Genomic DNA, 24637 nt, shown 5'->3' with positions numbered 1-24637 from the left:
AGGCTTGGCAACTAACACCCTTATGCACTGAGCCATCTCTCCAGCCCAGTATCTAATTTATTTCCATCCCAGAGGCTTTAACTTAGATGTGCCCACTCTCTTTGAGGTAGCTCTGCCCACAGTCTTTACCAGTATCTTTCCAGCTGTGTGGTATCACGATTCCTTGCATTTGCTTTCTTGATTTTTACCTGACCCTACCTGCACCTCCTTCTTGCACTTGGGAGGATGACTATCTTATTCATCACTGTTCTCTATTATATACCTAACACAAATAAAGTGGGTCGCTGAGCAAAGCCTTTGAGTAAAAATTGGCCTGCAACAAAAGATGTGTGTCAGGGTCTAGGAGTGGGGTGTGAACGGAGAGCAGAGGTGTCCAGGACAGTGGAACAGTTCTTTATGTCCAATGGTGGACAGTTTGTTCTTGTCCATTCTTTCAAACACATGGATGGCACAATACAGGGTGAAGCGGACTGTGCCAGGGCCCTGGAGAGTGATCGCACTGGAACAATGCACACTCTCTGCTGGGAGATGCTGCCAACATGTGAGATGGCTGTGGGCAGGGATATGGACACTGAGTGAGGCCACATGTAGAAAGGGATATGGAGAGTCTGTACCTTTTTCCTTTACTTTGCTAGGAATGCAAGAGAGTTACAAATCATTTCCAAAAAACAAGCAACAACAACAAAAACAAAAACAAAAACTAACAGCAAACCTAGGAGAGCAGTGGCTACAAAGTACCACAAGGTGGCAACATTTCTCCCAGAAGTTTCAATGAGGAGTCCAGTTAGGGAAATTGCTGGTGCTGAGAACATAACTGGGATTCTGACTTCCTAGCCCTGGCCCTGAAGCTCACAGGCCTTTACCATACTGTCTCAGCCCAGCCCCTCTTTATACTTTCAATATGTCTTTATTAAGTGTAGTTTTTATTATTACTCAGATAACATAAAGCCAACAGATTGGCAGACAAGAGTACTGAGAAACCCTGCAGAGAAAGTACATCCCAGCTGGAGGGAAGGAGGCAAGGAGGCAAGAGGATGAAGATACAGCTAGAACTTTTATTTGTGGTTTCCATGGCAACATTGGAGCAAGGTATTCTGTTTAGGGTTGACAGGTTTGAATAATTCTAGGGCTTCTGGGATAAATATAGGAGTTGTTCCTCATGTCTTGTACCTGATCCTAAGGTGATAAGGGCAGGTGAACAATGACCCCCCCCCCCAAGTATACAAGTCTGGTAAAGGGGTGAGTGGAGGTGGGCTCTGGATTTCTGTGTTTGCTCATAAAACAACAAACTCTTTTGGAAGTCCTTTTGCTATCTCCAGGGGTTGACTAATCTATGAGGGGTAGTCTCTCTCCAGGGTCAGCACTGCAAATATCTTAGCATGAGAATCCAAGGTCACCTGTGAGGTTGAAACCTAGCCAAAGTCTTTTCTTTTCAACCTTAAAATCACTCAAGGGAGTTCAGCTTTGCTGCCAAACAAATCTTCCACATGCACGCTACAGAGAAAGATCTAATTTCTTCTATGACCCAAACCAGTAAGAATATTATGGTGGCAGTAGACTTTGTCCCCCAATTCCCTGACTCGGAAAAAGCCTACAACACCAGAGCTTCAAATCACTCCTCATGACAGGTTCATGATCACCTGGGGGCCGAGAATGGAAGAAGAGCCCTGTTACTGTGACTCACTTGTCTGCATGCCTGCGGAGAATCTGGACAAGAGTCCCTTGCCTGAAAGAAGCAGCCATCCAGGGTGCTGACCTGAGGTGACCCCAGGGACAGAGTTTCCAGGTAGATGCAAACATGAAGGCAAGCCGAGCACAACTGTATTATAGCCACACCATCTTGAGTGATGCATTGTTTGTGGCAGCAGCCTCCCCCCCGAGCTAGCAATAATCCCTTCTAATCTGGTTTCATTAAATGGACACTAGGCTTGGATCAGGGGAGAGGGGTCCTGTATGGGAGGGCACTACTTAGTCAAAGGATCACTTTGAAGCTTTTAGAGTTCTTTAAAAAAACAAAAAAAACAAAAGGACTATCCTCTTTCAAATAACATCATGCAGGATTCAGTTTCTTAAAAGGGAGAGAGGCTGTTAAACAACAACTGGTCTTGACTCCTAACAGCTTTCCTGCAAGGAGACTGCAGGCACCAGAATGGACGGTGGGAAGTGTACCTTCCATATAGAGAAAGCAGTGTCGTTCTTGATATAGTTGCCAATACTGTGATTCAAGTTGAGCTATGAGAATGGAAGGTTCCTTACACCTCAAAGAATCATTTGGAGAGTGAAGTGTTAGGAAAATGATTATTTGGGGGTGAAAGAAAGAATGTAAATGTAAATAGACTTCAACTAGGCTGCATCCTGTCTATCCTTTGGAGTTGCCCGTTGCAAGGAGTTAGGGGTTAGAGAATGTAGCACAATCCTCTTGGGCCAAGACTGACCTGGGGTTAATCCTATGCCTCTCTTCGCCCTGCAGACCTATAATAACTCCGGACAGCAGGCAGCCTTTGCTCCCAGGGGTCTAAGTGTGTAGATCCTGCCGGCAAGGCCTCAGAGCAGCAGCCATCAGGAGGGAGCCCTGTCTCTTGTCTATAGGGCCCAGCATGTTGGAGCGAGGAGCTAACTCTTGGTTTTATTCCTGTGAAACAAGGACACAGAAGGAAAAGGAGAAGAGGAATCAGCGGCTCGCAGAAATACTGATGAAGTACAAAGAGCAGATGCTGAAGGACTTCCACCTGGCCCGGGTGCTTCCCTACTTGGTGTACGATGGGGTGTTCTCCCTAAGAGAGTACAGAGAGATCCTCTCTCGGGATCGCTACCCGGAAAGAGTGGAGTGCTTTTTCCTGAAGCTCTTCTCCAAAGGGCCGAGTGCTTTCTGTGCCTTCTGCGCTCATCTGGAGGAGCTCAGCCCTTACCTGCTCACCTCCCTTTTTCTTTATTACCAAGGTAAGAACACGATTTGCTCTAGAGATAGTAGCTGTAGTAATGTTGACCCAGAGATCTACGATAGCCCAGGTCACACTATGGAATAGCCAGTTTCAATACAGTGTTGACTTATAGCTTCCTAAAAATGTCCAGGTTTCTAAAAAAAAATAACCTCACAATGTAGAAATAAATGCTAGGATACAAAAGAAAATTGTGTGTAGCTTCTGACACAGCCTGAGGGTCTTCTAAATATCTAAGTATTTATTTTCAAGTGCAAGCCCACTAATGAGCTGAGAAGGCTGGGCTGAAATTTTGTTCACAAAAGACACAAATACTACCATGCCTTTTCAAAAACATTAGTTAGCATGTGACGCAGAAGTTCTACTCCTGGGCATCTACCAAGAAGAAATGAACGTGTGACCACACAGAGACCCGAAAAACAATATCCACAGGATCACTGCCCACGGCAGTCCCAAAGCAGAAAGATTCCAAGTGTTCAAGTGACAAGGGAACAAATTCTGTCATGCAACTGAATGCTATTCCTGGAGATTTTGTGCATGCTACAACACAGATGGACTTCAAAAATGTTTTGGAAGCGGAAGAAGCCACTCACAAAAATGTAGTTAATCACATTCATATAATGTCCAGAGCAGGGCTGTAGCTCTGTGGTATAGCACTTGGCTCGCATGTATTAGGTCCTGGTTCAATCCCCGGTAGTGGGAAAAAAAACCTCAAATAGGTAATTCCATAGAGACAAAAAGAAAATTACCGGTCATCAGAACTGGAAGTAGGAGCCGATGAAATGTTCTGGAGTTAGTCCTGATGGCCGCACACTCCTGTGGGTACACTGCAAAACACAGGGGAATGCCATGTGTGTGAATTATGTGTATAGGAAACTGCCTTTTAAGTCATCATGAAAATATTTGCTGTTTCTTTCTCTTAGTCTTCCGAAGAGAGCGCTGGAGTTGACTCTCCCAAGTTCTCAGTGTCTTCCTTCTACAGAGAAAGGATCATATTCTGCTGAGATCATGTTTAGACTAAATCCAGAATAAAGATGAGGAGGGAGATGGCCTGAAAGTGGAAAACTAGAGAAAGCCCGGTTCAGGAAAGTGATGCTGACATGTATCCTGGGTCAGCTGTGGGGTCAGTAAGGACAGAGCCAGGACAGGACAGGACACAAGTGGCTTGTGAGGTTTGAATATTCTGAAGCAGTATCAGGTTGCTGGAGTCCATTCGCTTTTGACACTTCTCCAAGACTGAACATAGGACCCAGCTTTCTAGTGGTGACTTTTAAGGTTTGTCTCTGAACTTCTGTCCTTAGCTTGTAGGTTGTCTTTGTGGATCACAGGTCATGGTTGGTTGCCCATCCTACAGCCTTTCAATAAAATAGTCAATATATAGTCAGTAGACAAATCAATAAGAATATCTACAAGTGACTTACTTCATTAGGATGTAATGCAATATAAATTTCTGTGTCACAGACATGTATGGATCTGGTCATTTATGGGTTGTTCAGGCTAACTTCACCGTGCCTACTATGTATCAATGTACCATGACCACTGAATCAATTTATACTGTCAAATAGTTTACTGTTATTGAGTATTTGGTGTACTTTTGAAGAGCAATAAATATTTCTACATATTAAAATACTGGTAAGTAAAAACATAAGCTACATATCTATTACCATCACTATTTAACATTTTAGGTAAGGGACAAACACAGAATTCGGTTAATTTGCTTACTTCTTTTTTTTTATCCAAAGAAATAACCATGGCTGAGAAAGAAGAAAGCCAGAAAAATAGTTCAGTTGAGATGTTTACTACATATTTAATATTTTATTCTTCAAAACAATTGTAAAGCATATGTCAAAGTGTTGATATTTCTTAAGTCTCAAGTTAGAAAGTTGGATCCCCTCGGGCCTGTCAAATTAGTTTCTGTATTTTTTCTGCACATTTTTAAAGTGTTACTAAGCAAAAGTAAACATAAATAAATAAATAAATAAATAAATGAGGTTTTTTTTGGTTTTTTTTGTTTGTTTTTGTTTTTGTTTTTGTTTTCTTAAGTTTGAGGGACGGTGAGATGGCTCAGTGAGTAAAGGTGCTTGCTAGGCAAGCCTGGAGACCTGAGTTCAATTCTCATTGGCCAAGTGAAGGGAGAAGGAGGGCCAACTCTACAGTGTTGTCCTCTGGCCTCCACATACCGTGACATCCTGTCCCCTTATCACACACACAGAGACAATAACAAACAAACAAACAAATTACATTTATTTGGAAAGTAAATGAAGTGATTATAATTACACAAATTGCCCAGCCAATAGTCTCTTGTAGAAATACAGATGTGTCAGAACCAACACCATAAAATGACCAAGGAAATATGAATACCATCTGTAGTTCAGTATTGCACCAACATCAATTTCCTGATTTTAATTAATGTAAGATTATAAAAAAATATTAAGAGAAGCTGAGAAAAGCCAATGTGTAAATTCTCTGTGCTGTTTTTGAAATTTCTATGGGGCTCTAAAGTGACTTAAAGATTGAAAAGCTGCAAAGGAAAGATAATATTAATGACATCATCAGAAGAGAACTGGAGAGGCCTTTTTGTTTTTTATTTTGTGAAGCATAGCCCAAGCTAATCTCAAACTCATGATCCTCTTGCTTCAACCTCTCCAGTACTGAGAGTTTATATCTGTGTGACCAGCATTGGAGAGCTGGTTTCTAATATTAGTTTTGAAAACTAAAACTAAAAGAAAAAAAGAAAAAAGTTCACATTCTCTTAGCATTTGAATGTCAGAGTTTGTTTGAGTGTTAGCCTGATCGACTGTGTAAAGGACATTACCTAGTGATAATTCTGGGCTCTTAAGCAACTTCTCTAACAAAAGCTCAAATCCCTCAGTGTTGTGTGGTCCATCTCACTCTATAGGACTCAACCTTGGTGGCCCAGAATGGAGCTGCTTTAGGATGAGCTGCAGTGACATCCACCTTCTTTCTCTCACTGTGTGGGTAACATCAGTTTATATGAATGCCAAAGAGACCTTGTAGTTCTTACGATGCAAAAGGGGCTAGCTTCTACTGTTCACACGCATCCTGTTAAACACATTGTGGAGAGCCTGAGTGAGCAGGGCAGAGCTTTCTGAGGGAGGCAAAAGAGTCTATCTAGTCCAAAAGAGGGGTGAGTCTGGAAGGACAATTCAGGTGTGAGCATATGAGGACACTCCCAAGAGAGCAGGCCCCAGCCCATTTTTCCTATAGCTCACCTCCAGGATAAGCCTCTCCTCCTCGGGTTTTCATACAGCTCACAAGTCCTAAGTCTGCAATGGGCAAGCCTGGAACCAGGCTAAGCATAGTAGTTACTTCTCTGTTGCTGTGATAAAACATCTTGACCTGGGCAACCTATAGAAGAGATGGTTTCTTTGACTTATGGTCCCAGAATGGCAGGGAAGCATAGCAGCACACTGCAGGCATACAGCTAGATGCTGAGAGCTCATCTTGAACTGTAATCATGAGGCAGAGAAAGAAGACAGGGAGTAGGGCAAGGAGCTACACTCTCAAAACCCAGCCCTAATGACATGTCTCTAAGCACTTAGGAGGCACATGCAGCAAATCTCTGTAAGTTCAAGGCCAAACTGTTCTACATAGAAAGTTCTATGCTATGTTGTGAAACTTTGCCTTAAAAAAAAAAAAGAAAGAAAAAAGAAAAAGAAAGAAAGGAAGGGAAAAGGAAAAGGAAAGGAAGGGAGGAGAGGGGGAGCGGGAGGGGAAGGGAAGGAAAGGGAAAGGAAGGGAAAGAAAAAGGGGAAGGGGAAGGGAAAGAAGGGGAAGAAGGGGAAGGGAAGGGGAAAGGGGAAGAAGGAGGAAAGAAAGAGGGGGAAAGAAAGAAAAAGAGGAGGGGGAAAGGGGGAAAAAGGGAAGGAGGAAGGGGAAAGGAAGGGAAGGGAAGAAGGGAAGGTGAATACCACTGGTGAGTTTCCTGAGTCAGGAGTCTCTCTGTGGCACGGGCACTGGCTCCTAGGCCAGGCCAAGATGGGGAAGGCATGAATATTGCTGGTCAGGAACATAAGAGGCCATGTTTAGAAGAGATTCTATTTTCTTCTTCCTTCATTCCCATTTTTAAATATTGTTTTTTAAAAAGGTATTTTTTAAACATACATTTTATTTACTGTGTGTACAGGGGCCAGAGGACAATTTACAGCAACAGAGTCAGAGCTCTTCCATCCCTTTCTGCCTTCCCCACCCTCACCAGGCTCCAGGGATCAGACTTAGGCTTGAGGGCACGAGCCTTTTCCCATTGTCATCTCACTAGCCCCCAAGTGGGTATTTCCCCACAAAACCTCTTTATTTAGGGAAAAAAAATGCCAGTATTTTTCTTTTAAGAGAGACAGACAGACAGACAGAATTCCAAGTCAAGACAGACAGTCTTTATTTCCAATAGTTAATAACTATTTTAGCCAGGGCCTTGTGCATCCCAGGCTGGCCTCCAATGTGCTCTATGGTTGAAGATGGTCTTGAACACCCGATCCTTCTGTCTCCAACCCTCAAGTGCTGTGATTACAGCATGTGCTCTTGACACCTGGGTCATTTTTAAGTGAACTAACATTATGTGTCTTCAGAAAAATGGGAACTGAGTCTTATTTGTCCATTTGTGTACAGTCTGAGATGGTCAAATCTACAGTAATCTGTTGGTACAACTTCAGAGAAGGAAAGTGGGTTCTGACATTGGGCAGGCTCACACCAGTGTCAAAAATGTGACAATCATCTGTGTTATAATGCAGAACAAACCCAACGGGTCCTACGAGATGTGCTTGTGGCAAAAGAGGCAGCGAGGAGGAACGGAGGTCAGTGGGACTCCAGCACTGTCTTTGACCCGGAGGACCAAGAACAAAGGGCTCGATTATTTAACAAGTATGTTATCATTCTTGGTGTGTTTTCGGCCTTAACAAAGTCCTGCCTTCTCACCTCCCCTCTTCCCTTCCTCTCAGGATCCTCACCCCACTGTGCCCTTCAGCTGGATACAAAGAGTTCTACTGAGGTTCCTGTTTTGCAGGATGTGCCAAGGCCAGCATATGCCAAGGCCAGCGTATGCCTTCTTGGTTGTTAAATAGTATCTCAGAAGAATGCTTCTTGAAGGCCACTGTCTGAATGTAGGCAGGTGATGCTGGCCTGGCTCATTCGTGGCATCCCAAATAACTGTATGTTTCAAAAGCCTAATTCTAAAATTAAAATGGGACTTATAAATTGAACTGCCAATGCTTCTTTCAAAGAAAAATCCAAACGCTCTTCATTTAGATAATCTGGAATTAGTCAACATATATGGACTTCATCTATCTTTTCGGTTCATAAATTGCCTATGTTATGGATGAGACTAAAACCTGACCCATGGTTAGACTTTGTGTTCATATCTTGCAGGCACAAGCTTCCTAAAGGGAAGGGTTTTTGTAAAGTGAGAATTCAAAATAGCCATTAAAATGACCGGCTGTGTTCCTTGATCTTCCAAAAGCATGAAATGAGTTGCTGGTAGTGTATGGGCCGTCGGTTTTCTTTAACTTGCTTAGATCTTTCAAGTATCTAAGATATGATCAGTAAATAGCCTAGAAAATGCTCAAGCCATTGTTGGCTATGTTTAAATTGTCAGGCTTATTGTAAATATGCCCTGTTGTCTCCTCTGCCACAGTCAGTTCCTGTTTTCTGCCCTGGTAGGAGACTCAGCAGCTTGAAGCCAAGCTGGCCATGGTCCCGGAACTTGACCTTGGCCTCCCTGCTTTGCCTGAAGACTTGCTCAGGCTGGAACTGGCTTGCTGGCCCAGGAGTGGCCCCTCTAAGCAGAGCAAGAAAGACTCTGTCCAAGAGTCTCCATTCTGCAGGCTCCGTCTAAGAGATGAGGCTCCATGCTCCCATCTCTTCCAGTTCAAGGCCCTGGACTCTGGTAACTCTAGCATGTGTGAACATGGGGTCTTCTGGTTCTTTTCTACCATCTTGATTTCAGTGAACAGAAAGAGTCAATTGTGTCTCTATGTAGATATAACACAGAGACACCAATTGTCCGATTTTTAAGGAACTGGCTCACATGATTTGGGGACTGGCAAGTCTCTAAAGTGCTGCTCCCTGGGAATTTAGGCAGGAGTTGGTGTTGCCACCTGGTGTCAGAGTCCTAGGAGTCTGGAATCAGCAGTGTCCTCAGGGCAGCTTTGAAGAACCTCTGTCTCTATACTTACGTTCTCTCATTAGGTGAGGCCTGTCCGGACAGAGAGCAACATGCATCTCCCTGCGTCTATTGATTTGAAGGTTACCCACATCTGAAAATTCATTCATAGCAACTACTAGATTGTTGCTTGAGTAATCAGTAGAGTACTATAACAGTCAATATGACCTAAAATGAATCATCACACCCATTGTGTACCCTTAGCCAACCTGCTTTAACTGTGTGTGTGTCACAAGCAGCAAAACTTTGTCCATCCTGTCTTAGGTTACCCATCTCCAGGATCTTTCTTCTTTGGACTCCTACCTCAGGATAAAGTAAGGACAGAGTGATATTGTGTCAACTTGGTGGAGTCACCGTGTCCACAGAGTTCATCAAACAGGATTTTGGGTGTTTCTGTCAATTGTACTAAGGCTGGGATGAACATTTACACTGTTGGGTTTTGAATAAATGTAAGATATAAAATGTGGGTGGATCTTCCAAGATAAGCTGAAGGCTAGAAGAACAGAACAAAGACTGGCTTTCCTTTAAAAACAAGAAATTCTGCTGTCAAACTGATTTGATCTTCTCCCTTCCTCCTCCCCTCTCTCCATTCCTCACTTCTAATTCTGTTACTAAATATAAGTGGAAATTAAAAAAAAGGTGTTCAGCCATATCTTTTGGACCCCAAGAACATAGAAGCTTGGGCTCCAAAGCAACCCCATTTCCTGGGAATGGTCTATACCTTTTTAAAAATTCCTAAATTCCACATTTGCTACCACTTTTTCCTCAGCATCTGCATTAACATAGGTGCCTGTGGGCTATGAAGTTTGCTAGAAGAATCTAGAAGTATTCTCTTGGGCTTCCTCTGTCTGAAACCGCAGAGCTAGTTCTCCGTCTGAATTCAGTGGTCCTAAACTTCCACTTCCACATCTTTAGGTTACCACGCTAATAATGACAGTAAGCTATGAAGCTTCTAGATCATCAACATCCCTTAAAAGTACTTCATGAGACAAATACTTCGTGAGAAAAAAATTCAGATAAGATAAACACACACACACACACACACACACACACACACACACACTATCCTGTTTAGATTATGATTAGGCAAATGGTACATACCTAATTTTATAATGGAGTTGCGAATCACTTTCCCAAATGTGTTTTCACCATATAAACATCAAACTAAAATGTAATGCCCTTGACCTGTTAGAGGCCATTTCAACTGCTCACACACATTGCTGTCATTGTACAAGCAAACCTCCATGCCCTCTGTGTGAAATGCATGCTTTCTCTGCTTTCCTGAGCTCGCCATTGGAAGGCAGAGGAGCCAAAGCTGACCATCACTGTCACACACATTGTGAAAGGCAGGCCAGAAGGAGTCCTTCAAAGCTGACCCCATCCCTGCTCAGCTAACTGAGCTTTGATTTCAGAAAAATTACTATGGCTTTGTGATTTTTCTCCTCCCATTGAAGGGCTGGGAGAATGGAGTTAACTGGGACACGGCAGGAGCTTGTTCTCCCCTTTCCCTCCTCATTCAGCCACCAAAACAATGGCAGCCTTACTTGCTTGTAGAGACGTACATGAGAGGAAATGAAGCAGGGTCAGGGCATGTCACAACCCACTTGAAGTGTCTGTGGGGATAACCTCAATTTTTAGAAGCAGAGAATAAGTGGAAGTGACTGTCCACGCCCACACATATCTGTATGAATTCACCAAGGCAACTTTATCCTGTATCCTGGGCCTAGAATCAATCAATGAGAAGCCAGTGACAGGCCACATGTAGTCAAAGCTGAAACATTCAAGACCAAGCCAAACTCTGCAAATGCTTAACGCGTCAGAAAGAAAGGCATTCAGACAAGTGTTGGTCATACTTCATATATAAAACTGTAACTCAAAAATCATTATCTCTTTGGTGACTTGATAATTCAAGGAGAGTCCAGATGGGCAGTTCTCAACCGCTGTGGGTCATGACCCTTTGGGGGATATGTGGAATCACGGTTTCATAAAGGGTCACCTAAGATCTGTGGAAAACACAGGTATTTCATTACAATTCATAACTAACAAAATTACAGTTATGAAGTAGCAACGAAAATAATGTTATGGCTGGGAGTCACCACAACCTGAGGAACTATATTAGAGTTGCAGAATTAGGAAAGTTAGGAAGATCCTGAGGCGTTTCCGGCACAATCCACAAGGACTTTCCCACACATAATTTTCATATCCCTTGTGTAAGGTTATCCAGATGCCCAAGGTTTAGGATTAGGCTCAAGGACAGAGTGATTTCCTATAGAACTGCTTTGTTCTTTCCAAAGCCCCAAGGTCTCCAAAAACCTTGTGTATCTCAACATGGGACACTGTATCTAAGACCTACACAGATGAATGTGGCCAGGCCAGCTCTTAGCCTAAGGATGAATAGCTAGACCTATCTCCTCCTCCTGTCTATCAGAAACTCCACTGTGGGTAGAGTACAGCCAAAGCACAGCCAACCTGGTCCAGCACACTGAAGCACAGTCACCAAGGCAACAGCATATGTTCAACAGATGCCTGGGATCCAGGCTCCTTGGCTGATTAGTTTTCTAGGAGTCTTATTTCAAAATTCATCCTATTTCAGCCTATCTGGGAGCTTGTTGACTATGTGTGCTCTGGAGTATTTGTTGGATGGAAAAAGCAGGACAGGGCTGGGTTATGCTGTCATTCCAATCGGTGCTTAACTTGATGCACCCAAGAAGGTGTGAGTATAGGAGATGGCAATTCTTAAATTAGATGGCAATTATAAATCCTTGGGTCAGATCCCAAGTCCTAAGGAAAAGTTGTAGGGGAATGTTTGGTGAATGGGATGCAGGGTGGGTGATTGTTTGGGGAGGAGCCTTGGAAAGAATGCCCTCATCTATGAGGAAAAATAATTGAAGTTCCTCTAGAGTGGCAATATATTAGACCAATCAGCTTTTGGTTTGAGGCTCTTTAGGGTTAGATAAATTCTTTGTCTTGGAAGACAAGTAGTCGAATGTGCTCTTGGATTGGCTAGGAAGAGGGGCCAGTGTATAAAGATCTGAAGGGAGACTAGGAGGGGGCATTTTCTCCTCTTAAATGTCTTTTCTCCTAGACACTCACTGACATCCATTCTGATTTGAGAGAATATTGTGCACTGACCAGTATCATTTTTGTATCCCATACATCCCATCCCCATTCCCCCCCCTTTTTTTGAGAATGAGCCCAACTAGGTCAAGAGCTTTGTGATTCTCTTTAAAACACTTTAATTGCTTCTTTTGTTTTTGTTTTTGTTTTTAAGTTGGGTCAATGAACACTGATTGGTGGTGGCACATGTCTGTAATCCCAGGACTCGGATGCAGAGGCAGACAGATTCTGAGTTTGAGGCCAGCCTCATCTATGCAGTGAGTTCTAAGACAGCCAGGGCCATGCAGAGAAACCTTGTCTCAAAAAACAAACAAAACCAAAACCAAACAAAAAACAAGAAAACAACAACAAAAAACAAGCAAGCAATCAAACAAATAAACAAAACAAACAAAAAAGTTTAGGGAGATGAGATGCCTGCATTCAATGCCTTGAAACTCATAGCAGAAGGAGAGAAATCACCTCCAAATTTGTTCTCACATGTACAGTATGGCCTGTGCATCAGCATGCACATGTATACCATATACATATGATAGTAAATAAATAACATTTTAAATAGCATAAGGCCCTCCTCTCTTTCCTCACCATCTGAGGCGTCTCAGAATAAGCAAGAGTCATTTCTGTTTTACAACATTTACTGGAACATAATCTATTTGCTTACAGAGTTTCTGTAGTGGTTTTCAGGCTAGCCAACAAACTTGAATAGTTAAGACAGAGATTGCAGACCCAAAGCCTCTGACCCCACAGAAAAAGAAATTATCAGCTGCGGATATAGACTTCATCTTTGGTTTAAAAGTACTAACAGATAGAGCAGAGGATGCTTTAAAAATTGTAACAAATGTTTGAAATTTTTTTCAGGTAAAAAAAAAAAAAAAGACCAAAAGAAATACTGCAATGACTTAAGAGGACATTAAAGATTATTATTTTTTAAAAATATAGCATATGTAAGCCACTAACTTATCAAAAAAAAAAAAGTCAAGTTGTGCTGAAATGTATTTTGGGTTTGATTTATGTGTGTTCAGGGACTGAACCCAGTGCATGCTAACTATGTGTTTTAGGGCAGAGCTGCATGTGGCTGCAGTCCTAAATGAGCCTTTTGCACAGGCTCATCTGCAGACCTCCACAGTCCCCATGCAAATGAGTCTCCTTTTGCCTTAAAGTGATAAGACTTGCATATAGACAGTGAATAACACCATGTTTTTTAAATAGGTGTTCTATGGGATTGTTAGATCAAGCTAATTAGCATGTATCTGTCTTAGCCCAGATACTTATCGTTCAAATGAATTTTGGTAGCAGGATTTTGCTAGACTTTTAGATGATAAGGAAATATCCTATCACCCAATGCCCTGACAGTTTGTACATCCGATAGCTAGAACCCTGAAAGTTCAGGGTCCCGTTTTAGGGCAGGGTCTCTAAGTGCCATTCAGTTTCTTCTACAGAGGGATTATGAATTCAGTCTTCATGCTCTACATTATTGACAAAGACTCACTTCTCCCAGTTTTTCACATTTGTTTTTATGAGGTTAGCTATAATTGGAAAGTTTCTTCTTTCTTTGAAGTTATTATTTTTGGTTGGTTTGTTTGTTTTTGTTTTGTTTCTGCCCTAATTGGATGACAAATGGTTTGTCAGCTTTCTTGTACATTGATGGCCATCTCTTTCTTTAGGTTAGGGACATTTTTCTTCTATAATTTTGTTGAAGATGTTTTCTGGCCCTCTAAACTCAGAATCTTTACCCTCTTCTATTCCTATTATTCTTAGGTTTGGTCTTTTCATAATGTCCCAAATTTTCTGGATGTTTTGAGTTAGGAACTCTTTACATTTTGCATTTTCTTTGAAGTATTTCTTCTATGTAATCGTCTATGCCTGCAATTCTCTCTTCAATCTCTTGTATTCTGTTGGTGATGTTGGCATGTGCAGTTCCTGTTCTCTTTTCTAGGTTTTCCTTCTCCATTTATGTTTTCTTTAGTGTTTCTATTTCTTGTTTTAGGTCTTGGATTGTTGTTTGTTCATTTCCTTCACCTGTTTGATTGCATTTTCCTGTACTAGTTTAAGAGATGCATTTGTTTCTTCTTTAAGAGCTTCTACCCGTTCAGTTGGGTTTTCCTATATTTCTTTAAGGGAATTCTTTATATCCTCTTTAAAACCCCCTGTCATCTTCATGAGATGGGGTCTTGCTCTTTGGGTGTATTAGGATATTCAGGGCTTGCTGTAGAAAGAGAGCTGGGTTCTGATGATGCCACATTGCACTAGCTTCTATTGCTTATGTTCTTGCACTTGTCTTTCGCCATCTGGTTGCCTCTGGTGTCGGCTGACCTGGGTCTCCCTGCCTGGGAGGCAGGCAGAGCTGTGAGGTGGGAGCCCATGCACTGATCTGAGACTGCAGGTAGAGGTGTGGAAGGAGGGAAAATGGAGCTCCAACAGGGTGGGCAGAGCCCATGACTACTTGGCTTGCTAAGAGGAATTGGGTCAGAGGGGGCTCTCACCAGTGTGTCTAATGTTAGGGCAGACCTCATGGTTGGCAGGTGGAATTGTGGGGTGTTATGGGGTGCACCACTCCAAGTAGATGCAAACTGGAAGGAGGATCCACTTCTATTTGTATTTTAAAAACTATGTTTAGATTTCCAGAGCTGACTGGTTTTCTGCATTTCAGTGGATCATGTGACTTTTAACTGTCTTTTTAGGTAAATATTATATTACTTGACTTAAAAATTTGTGAGATTCGGGGGCTGGCAAGATGGCTCAGTGGGTAAGAGCACTGATTGCTCTTCTGAAGGTCTTGAGTTCGGATCCCAGCAACCACTTGGTGGCTCACACCCACTCGTAATGAGATCTGACGCCCTCTTCTGATGCATCTGAAGACAGCTACAGTGAATTACACCTGAGGGAGTGGGGCCTGGAGTGAGCAGGGCCCAAAGATCCTGAGTTCAATTGCCAGCAGCCATACACATGATGGCTCACAGCTACAGTGTACTCATACACATAAAAAATAAATAAAATAAATCTTTAAAAAAATAAATAAATAATTTTTTGTGAGATTCAGAACGTTAAAGGCAGTTATTCTTTCTTCCATCCCTTCCTTTATTTAGGTCTCTTCCTATGAACAGCTACAGTTACTTATTTTTACTTATTACAAAAATATTCTCTGTATATATACTTTTTTCTTAAAGAAAAATAGCACCAGAAATAGGGAAGATAGACATAAAACATTTCCTAAACTCAAATGGCAAACAAAAGTAAAACCTGCCAGAACCTCTGGGATACAGCCAAGGTAGTCCCACGAGGAAAATCTATAGCCCTAGGTGCTCACACTCGAAAATCCGAAGGATCTCAAGCAAATAACTTAAAGATACACCTCAGAGCTCTAGAAAAACAAGAAGCCAAGTCCAAATGAAGCAGAAATCTGGGCAGAAGAAAGGGAAAATGAACATGGGGTGGAGTGGGGGCTGGGGAAAGGTGACTTCACCATGATAAAGTATGAAAATGTCATAAAGACACCTGATACTTTGTGATACTTTTTATAATCAGAAATACCAATTATAAAGAGAATTGTGCTCATGTTCAGTAGTATACAGTAAAGATGGATGGAATATTCTGTTTTTACTTTTGCAGTTACATAAAGTTACACTGGCTTAGCAATGTTATTTAAACCATTTAGCCACTAAAGTCTGGCTTCTCTCTTGTCTTTGCTGTCATTATGAAACTCACAAATATATCTATAATATATATGGATAAAGTTCCTAAAAGGGGAATTGACTTAAGAGGATACATGCATGCATAACTTTTATGGATATTAGCTAACTGTGCCCTGTAAAGCCTTGTACTTTATATTCCTCAAGTAATACGACTCCACTTTATTTCCCTGTATCCTAGTAACACAGAGCACTGTCACACTTGAGCATCTTTGCTCGTCTGCTGGGTAGAAATGACAGCTTTTTGTAGTTCCAGTGTGAAAGTTCTCATTTAGAGTGAGACAGAACATGATTTCATCTCTGAAGATTCATAGATCTTCCACTTCTCTCTGTTCCTATTTTCTTCCTTCCTTCCTTCCTTCCTTCCTTTCTTTCTTTCTTCTTTCTTTCTTTCTTTCTTTTTTCTTTTTTTTCGAGACAGGGTTTCTCTGTGTAGCCCTGGCTGTCCTGGAACTCACTCTGTAGACCAGGCTGGCCTCGAACTCAGAAATCCGCCTGCCTCTGCCTCTCAAGTGCTGGGATTAAAGGCGTGCGCCACCACCGCCCGGACTTGTTCCTATTTTCTGTTAGATGTTGTTCTTTGTTTTATGGTTTATGTTTTAAAAAGTGTGTGTGTGTGTGTGTGTGTGTGTGTGTGTATGTAGTACCATAGGACCATAGGAAGCTAAAAGGTGCTGGATTCCCTGGAGTTGCAGGCAGCTGTGAGCAGCCTGGTGTGGGTGCTGGGAACTGATCTCTGGTCTTCTGCAAGAGAACTGTGTGTTCTTAACTGCTGACTCACTCACCTGTGCAGATTAGTCTTTGTCAACTTGACCCAAACTAACAGAAGAGGTGACTCAGCCAAGGAATTATCGCTATCAGACCAGCCTGTGACCATACCTGTGGATCGTCATCTTAATTAATGATGCATATTGGAGAGCTCAGCTCACTGTAGGCAAAGCCTCTCCAGTCAGGTGGTCCTGGCCTGTAGAAAAAAGCAGGCTGAGGAAGCCACGAGAAGCAAGCTAATGAACAGCACTCCTCCATGGTCTCTCTTAAGTTTCTTCACTTGTTTGTGTCTGTGATGGACTGATACCTGGAAGAGTAGCGAGATAATCCTTTTCCTTTCCATGTTGCTTTTGGTCATGATATTTATCCTAGCAGCAGAAATCTATGTAGGACAATGGCCTATCTTTAAAAATCAAACAAACAAACATCTTCAACAGCCTGTTGGGTAGTGGTATAGCTTGAATGTTTCTCTCCCCCCAAGACCCATGTTAAAATTTGATTGCTGTTGTAATGTAGGACCGGAGTCAGGTGGCTCACAATCACCTGTAACTCCCCTCCAAAGGATTGACACTGTCTTCTGATGTCCAAGGTTACCCAGACACACTCGTGAGCACATGTACACACACACACACACACACACACACAGAGAGAGAGAGAGAGACACAGAGAGATAGAGAGACAGAGAGAGAGAGAGACAGAGACAGAGAGAGACAGAGACAGAGAGAGACAGAGACAGAGACAGAAGAGACAGATGCTACCATTATGATGTGATTAGACTCTGAACACTTTATTCTCACAAGTGGGAATAGCTTGGGGTTGTTCTAAAAGTGGATGTTTGGTCCCTCACTCCTCCATCACTCTGTGGTGTAAGGATGAAGTATTTTTACCAGATGAGAAGGCCCCAATCCATGTATGTTTTCTTTGTGTCCTTCAGAAGTGCTCTGAGTTTTTCTTCATACAGATTTACACCTTAGAAGTATTTATTCTATTGAGACATGTGTCACAGTTTAAATGGGTACTGTTCCCCTAAAAAGCTCAGCTGCTGAAGGTTTAGCTTGGTCCCCAGTATAGACACTGTTCCTGGTTGGGCTTTAGGGAAATGAACAAGTCAAGAGGGCTCTGCCTTTATTAATAGGTTAATACACCCATAGATTCAAAACCTGAACAGACTTTGGGAGGTAGGAGAACTGTGGGCGGTTGGGCCTGATTAGAGGGAGTAGGTCACTTGGAGTGTATCTTGAAGGATGTATCTTGTCTGCTCTTTTCCTCTTTCCCTTTGCTTCCTGGTTATTGTGCACAAAGCCTCTTCATCTACCTACCCCCGCTCCCAGGATGCTCTTGCCTCATTTCAGGCCCAAAGTAGCGGAGGGAGCAGAACTTGGAGCAACCCTTCTGAAACCTGGAGCCAATGCCAACCTTCCTGCTTTAAGGTGTTTCTCTTGAACTATGTCACACTGATTGAAATTTTCCTAACACAGTATATTGGGACAGGAAAAAATCCAGACACCTTTGCAGATTAGCACAATGCTCAGTTCTTGTGGATACAAAGGTAGAGAGCACCTGGCCCTCCTCTGTCCTGTGGCTCCTCCCATTTCAATATGTTCCTTTTAAACATAGAGCCCGGAGATCCGGAGGCTAGGGAAGAAATGCTGGAGAGACTGGGTGTGGGTGTCCTTGATCTGAGAATAATAGACTTTTCTCATCATCTTATTAGCTAAACAAAAGCCATCTCATTGCGAAGGGTCTGGAAAGACAGCTCCCTTTTATGCCCAGGAAGACAGAGGACAGCACTCAAGGAACACCAGGAGTCATTTTGAAGTCAGTACAAACTACTAGCAAGGCATGAGGGCTAGAGGAATATCTGGTTTTTTGAAGTTCCAAAACAGTTAATGCAAGGCATCTTTTATCAGGAAGTGAATGATGGGGGTGCCTTGCCCAACCAGAGGCAAACCAAAGCAAAGGAAATGAAGACTCCGACCCAAGCCTGTGTCAAGAATGGCTCTGATGCTGGTAAAGGGATTCTCAAGATGGCAGCTGACACTAAATAGAAAACCGACCTGACGCAGCTGTGTGGGCATTTGTAGAAAAAAAGATTTACTAAGAAAGAACAGCAGAAAGACCCCTAGACAACCCCAAAGGGCAAAATCAGGGCCGTATGTCAGGGAAGGGACAGCCTGTCTCCAGGTCTGGGTCTACTCAGAGAGTGTCACACGAGCTAACAGCTCCTCTTCTGCTTTAGCAGTTGGCTCATATTCTGTCACTGGCCACAAACACATTCCAGAGGGACACTGGACAACAACCAGCATAGAGAAAATAAAGCTTACCCTGAAGGAATTCTCAGTTCTGTTAGGGAAATTGTATCTGTCATTAGCAGCCACTGTACTTCTGTCCTGAGACCATAGTCTCCTCAAAGACCATGTAATTTTAGCTAATTTCCTTGCAAGTAGTGGGACTTAGAAGTCGGGCTATTTCAGAAATGAAAACCATTATCCTGATGTTGCTCGCTGCTCCTTTATAGAAGTATTTGAACAATGGCATTTTCTTTCTTCCTAAGGGAATCAGAATGTGAGAATGGATCCTAAAGAGCCCAATGTGGTGGGCTGGGGAGGCGACTGAGCAGATGATGTACAGGCAAGTAGGCTTGCGGGCAGGCACTGATCCCCCAGAACCCACAGAAAAGCTGGGAGAGCCTGGAGTCCCCCTGTCACCTCAGTGCTTGGGAGGTGGTTCTCAGGGCAAGCTGGCTGCCTGAATCTAGCAAAATCTGGCAGCTTCAGCAAGTGACCTTCTCCTCAGGAAAGAAAGTGGAGAGCGAGGGAGATACCAAGCCCAGCCTTGGGTCTCCACTTAGAAGTGTGTGCATGTGCATGTGGATGTGTGTGCGCCCTCACACACTCATGCACACACACAGGGCACACACCTGAACACTTACATTTTCTTTTCAGACCCTTTATTCTTGTAGTGACGCCCAACCCACTAAATTGTAGATTCATACATACCAAAGAGTCAGTTTTACATATATATACACACACACACTTGAAGAAAGATAAAATTATAAATTCACATTGAATCTTGTTTTGTGTGAATATGGCCCCCTTTCTGTATGTGTGCATGTGTGTGTGTGTGTGTGTGAGATGTGGTATGTACATGTGTGTGCATGGTATGTGTATGCAGTATGGTATGTGTCTGTGTGTGTGTATGTGTGTGGTGTGTGTGATGTGTGTAGAGTGTCTGTGTATTCGTGGTGTGTGGTGTGTGTCGTGTGTGGTATGGTGTGTGTGTATGTGGTGGTATGGTGTGTGTGTATGTGGTATGGGAAGGTGTGGTATGTGTATGTGTGTGTGTGGTGTGTGTATGGTGTGTGTGGTGTGTGTGTGTGTGTGTGTGTGTGTGTGTGTGTGTGTGTGTAGGGCAGAAGTAGATGGTGTCTTCCTCCATCATTCCCCTTTATATCTGGAGAAAACTTCTCTCACTAAACCTAGCCCTTGGCAATCTTAGGCACGTTGGTTAGCAAGCCCCAGGGATCCTCCTGTCTCCTCTCTTCTCCAGCACTGGTTACGGGTGTGAACTGCGGCCCTGGCTCTTTTGCTTTGGGTCTGGCTGAGAGATCAGTTCTCACACTTCACATGCTCATGCACCACTGCAAAGACATCACTGAGCAAGCCATCCCCCAGCCCTGGGAATCTTATGCACATCTAAGCAAGTTAGACCTCTAATCCTAAAAATCCTGTCCTTATAAGTACAGATATCAGCAAACCAAGTGTCAAGTGCTCTCTGAATTTGTTGCAAAGGTTCCCAAATTACCTCTAACTCTACCACCTTTGCCCTCAAGTTGTCTCGTTTGTTGCAAAGGTTCCCAAATTACCTCTAACTCTGCCACCTTTGCCCTCAAGTTGTCTCGTGAGTAATTGTTTCCTTAAAAGCATTCTTGGGCTAGGAGGGAAGCCAAGCACTTGCCTACCCAACACTGGGAAGTCCTGGGCTTTATTCCAGCTCAGGCCTGCCCCGTAAAGCCCCCTCCAGAAAGATCACTGCTTTCCAACAATACACACCAAGCCAAAAGTTTGTTTGTGGGGCTTACATTTACTGAAAGAAATACACAATGAACAATTCTTCATAGTAAGAAAAAAAAAAGAACACAGTAACCAGAATTTCATGGCTGAATCCAGAACTAATTGCTATAGTACTTACTCGATATTTAAAAGTACAGTTTGTTGAGAACCTGTTATAGACTATGCCTGAGCCCTGGAAGCATTTAAACTTTAATAAGATGTCTCCTATATGTTCCTTATGTTAGCTCACTTCATCTCCTTAAGCAAAATTCAAATCAAAGATGATTTTCTCACTTCTGAGTTTACAATCAGTGTGTGTGATAAGCTATTGACTGAATTCATGGATTCATGAGACTGAGCTTCAGATGAACCACGGTCCTCACCACAAGAGTGGAGGTACATAGCCACTAGATGGTACTATTAGCTCCCACATTTTTCAAGCTTGACATTAGCAGTGATTTTTTTTTTTTTTTTAAAGAATAAATTCCTCTTAGTACACTCTTGCCCTTCCTATCAGCATGCCTCTTCTGACTTGGGTCTGCTAAGTCACTTGTTTTGAAGGGATGGAGAGTCTTTGACTCATAACAAGAACTCATGAGTTATATTCTCTGGGTTAAAAAGGACGTGGGCTTTGGAGAAGAGCCACAGATTCCCTGTGTTCTTTCATAACTGCCTTTGCGCTAAAAAGATAGAAAGGATTTGAAATAATAATTTTCATAGCCAACTAGGAAATTTCAAAGACAGGAGATATGGCATTGAAGACACCCAGAGCTGGCCATTCTTCACGATATACGTAGTTGATGGCATAGGCTTGTTTGTTTTCATTGCTAAATCTTGCATGGAAAGAATGTTGTCCTTATCCGTGGAATTCAAGCAGCTAGCTTGTGGCTAATGCCCTGTTTAATCCAAGCACTGAAGTCCCCAGTGGTTTCTCTGACCGTCTTAGTGTTGGGCTCAGTCACCCAGGAAAACAACCCATTCAGTCCAGAGAGCATTAGAAGCTAACTTCACAGTGCACTGCTAAATTGGGTCATTTTTCATTGGGAAAAAATTCCATACTATTTACATGAGGTCATTTTTATCCTGGTCTGTAATGCATAACTGAAGTCCCTAGCTCATTTTTTGATGAATGTATCACAGAGAAGGTTCTCCAAGTCCCAACTCAGTTCAGCTCTCAATAATTCCTTCAGAATAGAAGCTTCTCCTCCAGGCAGCTGGCATTTGAATTATGCGCATCAGGTCAAAGGTGCGAAGACAGTTCCAGGATCTTCTACCAATAACAAAATTCATCAGTGTTCACGTCTCAGATAAAATGGTACAGCGCTTGCAGGTGACTATCATCCCTAGACCACTTACAATGCTATATGCAATGCGAATGGGCTTATACTATATTGCTTGAGGAATAATTGACAATATAAAGTCTATCCACATTCAGGACAGACGCAACCTTTTTCTTTAATGTGTTCACTCCACAGTTGTTTATACAAATGGGTACAGAACCCAGGAATACAGAGGTCTGGTTATATAGATAAGGATCTTTTCAACAAGGAGCACATCAAATGAGTAAATTGCAAAATTAAATAGCTGAAAGATACACTTACATTTAAACATCTATTCCTACCTCCTTCATGAAAGAACACATCCCTCAAACGTCTAGTTCACTACCTTAAAAAGAAATCCCTTATAAATTTTTAACACATAAATACAGATATATGTATTCTAGTTAGAAAAGAAATATACATATATATATGTTGCACTTTTCATATATATATGAAAGAAAATGTCTCCCATAGGCTTATAGGGAGTGGCACTATTAGGAGGTTGGCCTTTTTGGAGCGGGTGTGGCTTTGTTGGAGAAAGTCCTGTCACCATGACTACACCGACAGCTCTTGTAAGGAAAACATTTCATTGAGGCTGGCTTTCAGTTTCAGAGTCCATTTTAAAGTTCACTATCATTATGGCAGGAAGCATGGGTGCAGGCAGGGAGTCATAGTGCTGGAGAGGTAGCTGAGCAATCTATATCAGGAGACAGCAGGAAAAAGACTATATGAACCACTAGGCCTTCTTTGAGCTTCAAAGACCTTTAAAACCCAGCCCCTAGTGACACACTTTCTCTGACAAGGCCACACCTATGCACAAGGCCACACCCACCCCAATAAGGCCACACCTACTCTAACAAGGCCATATCTCCTAATAGTCCTCCTAAAGCCTATGGGGCTCATGTTCTTTCAAACCACCCAAGTGACTGTGAGGTAATTCCAAGGAGCCACCTCTTCAGTGAGAGCATGCTGGCTGGTAGGCAAAGCATGAGCCATAAGGCAAGGCTATCATATCACCCCGGACAAGGGTTAGCTCCAAACACTTGGCCAACCACGACATGCCCCGTGAAGAATCTGCAGGGCAAGTCTCCTTATCACAATGTCCTTACCTTCCTGGGCCCACACTCTGAGCAGGGATGCTTCAGCATGAGTGCTTTGCTCGCGTTTTGAGGAACGCAGGGAGCATTCAAAGAAACAGTCAAACAAACAAACAAACAACAAAATAACAACAACAACAAAAACCTGGCATGAAGTAATCAATCCCTGGGTAACTGTCTGCCTGTCTGAGCACAGGATCACAGGTACTCCACCTACACATGTGTTTCCATGGTAAACTACAAGTAGACAAGGGGAAGCCACTACTAAGAAATGGATATTTAAAATAATATAAAAGTAGCCGCTTAGTCCACATTTCTCCCTTTTGATGCACTTAACGTTTGTAAGTAAAAATTCCATTTTCATCTTAAATAGTCCTAATTTCTGCAGCTTCATCTACCTGTGCCGTAACATTTGCATAGGGACAAAGAAAGCAGCTATGCTTAAAAAAATTATATTTAGGGTTTTTTTTGTTTTTGTTTTTGTTTTTGTTTTTACAGTGAAAAATGTATGAGCTCTTAGGTTCCAGTCACACAGCTTTAGCAATGGTTAACATTCTGACTTCCTTGCTTTTTCTACATCTGCATCCACACCCACATCCCTGTTTCAATCAAATGGTTTTTGGTTTTTTTTTGTTTGTTTGTTTGTTTTTGCAGTTTTATTGGAGGTAAAATTTACAAATATCAAAGGCCATCAGAGTAACAAAGTGTGGCCTGCACCTCTGGCAAATGCACACTCTATGTAACCCATCCCCCTTTTGTGACATAGAACACTCCCCTCACACTGGGCACTTCATGTCTATTTCCAGGGGATTCGCTACCAACCATGTTCAACTCATAGGAAGGACCCTTTTCATCGTTGGGGGCCTTCACTTGTTTTATTCCAGTCTGTCATTTGAATGAAGAGAACAATATTTACTATTTTGTACCCAGGTTCTTTTGATCCACATAGTGTATATGAAGTTCAGCTACTCAATAAATACTTTTTTTAAGATTTATTTATTTATTTTATGTATATCAGTGCTCTATCTGTATGTACATCTGCATGCCAGAAGAGGGCATAAGATCTCAGGACAGATGATTGTGAGCCACCATGTGGTTGCTGAGAATTGAACTCAAGACCTCTGGGAGAGCAGACAGAGCACTGAGCCATCTCTTCAGCCCCTCAATAAATATTTTTAAGTAAGTAATTATGATTCAGAAACATCCTGATGTGAAATGGTGATGAAAGGCTAATGTGTGTGTGTGTGTGTGTGTGTGTGTGTGTGTGTGGCAAAAAGATCCAACAAGACAAAAAGGCAGAAGTAAAGACTTTATTACTCACATTGTGGTATAGCTACAGTAGTCCAGACAGCGATATAGTGTCTGTTTAGAGGCATTCAGAGATCTACCTTTCTGGGAGCAGGATCTACACAGGCTGTCTTATGTAGGTGCTCGTCTACAGCAATAGTGAAAATACATTTTTCTCAGTATAAATTTTAAATAAC

The 24637-nt window shown here is 42.4% G+C and overlaps 1 protein-coding gene across 9 annotated transcripts in view; it reads left to right on the top strand.

Moving 5' to 3' along the window:
- Window positions 1–1111: 1111 nt before the first annotated feature.
- Tjp1 (tight junction protein 1) overlaps window positions 1112–24637 on the top strand; it is a 358112-nt gene continuing 334586 nt past the window's right edge. For 4 of the 9 annotated variants that reach the window (XM_031386898.1, XM_031386896.1, XM_031386894.1 and 1 more), the window contains exons 1-4: window positions 1114–1181; window positions 1629–1786; window positions 2645–2940; window positions 7688–7817. In XM_031386898.1, coding sequence (XP_031242758.1) covers window positions 2694–2940; window positions 7688–7817 — 377 coding nt within the window. In that variant the 5' untranslated portion in view covers window positions 1114–1181; window positions 1629–1786; window positions 2645–2693. Of the gene's footprint in view, window positions 1182–1628; window positions 1787–2644; window positions 2941–7687; window positions 7818–24637 lie in introns of all 9 variants that reach the window. The other 5 variants (XM_031386893.1, XM_031386891.1, XM_031386890.1 and 2 more) reach the window with 2 other exon arrangements.

The sequence above is a fragment of the Mastomys coucha genome, unplaced genomic scaffold (assembly GCF_008632895.1).
Source record: "Mastomys coucha isolate ucsf_1 unplaced genomic scaffold, UCSF_Mcou_1 pScaffold21, whole genome shotgun sequence".
In the NCBI taxonomy this organism is placed as follows: Eukaryota; Metazoa; Chordata; class Mammalia; order Rodentia; family Muridae; genus Mastomys; species Mastomys coucha.
Note: the sequence above shows the minus strand (reverse complement) of the source record. Positions and strands in the feature narration are given on the sequence as shown.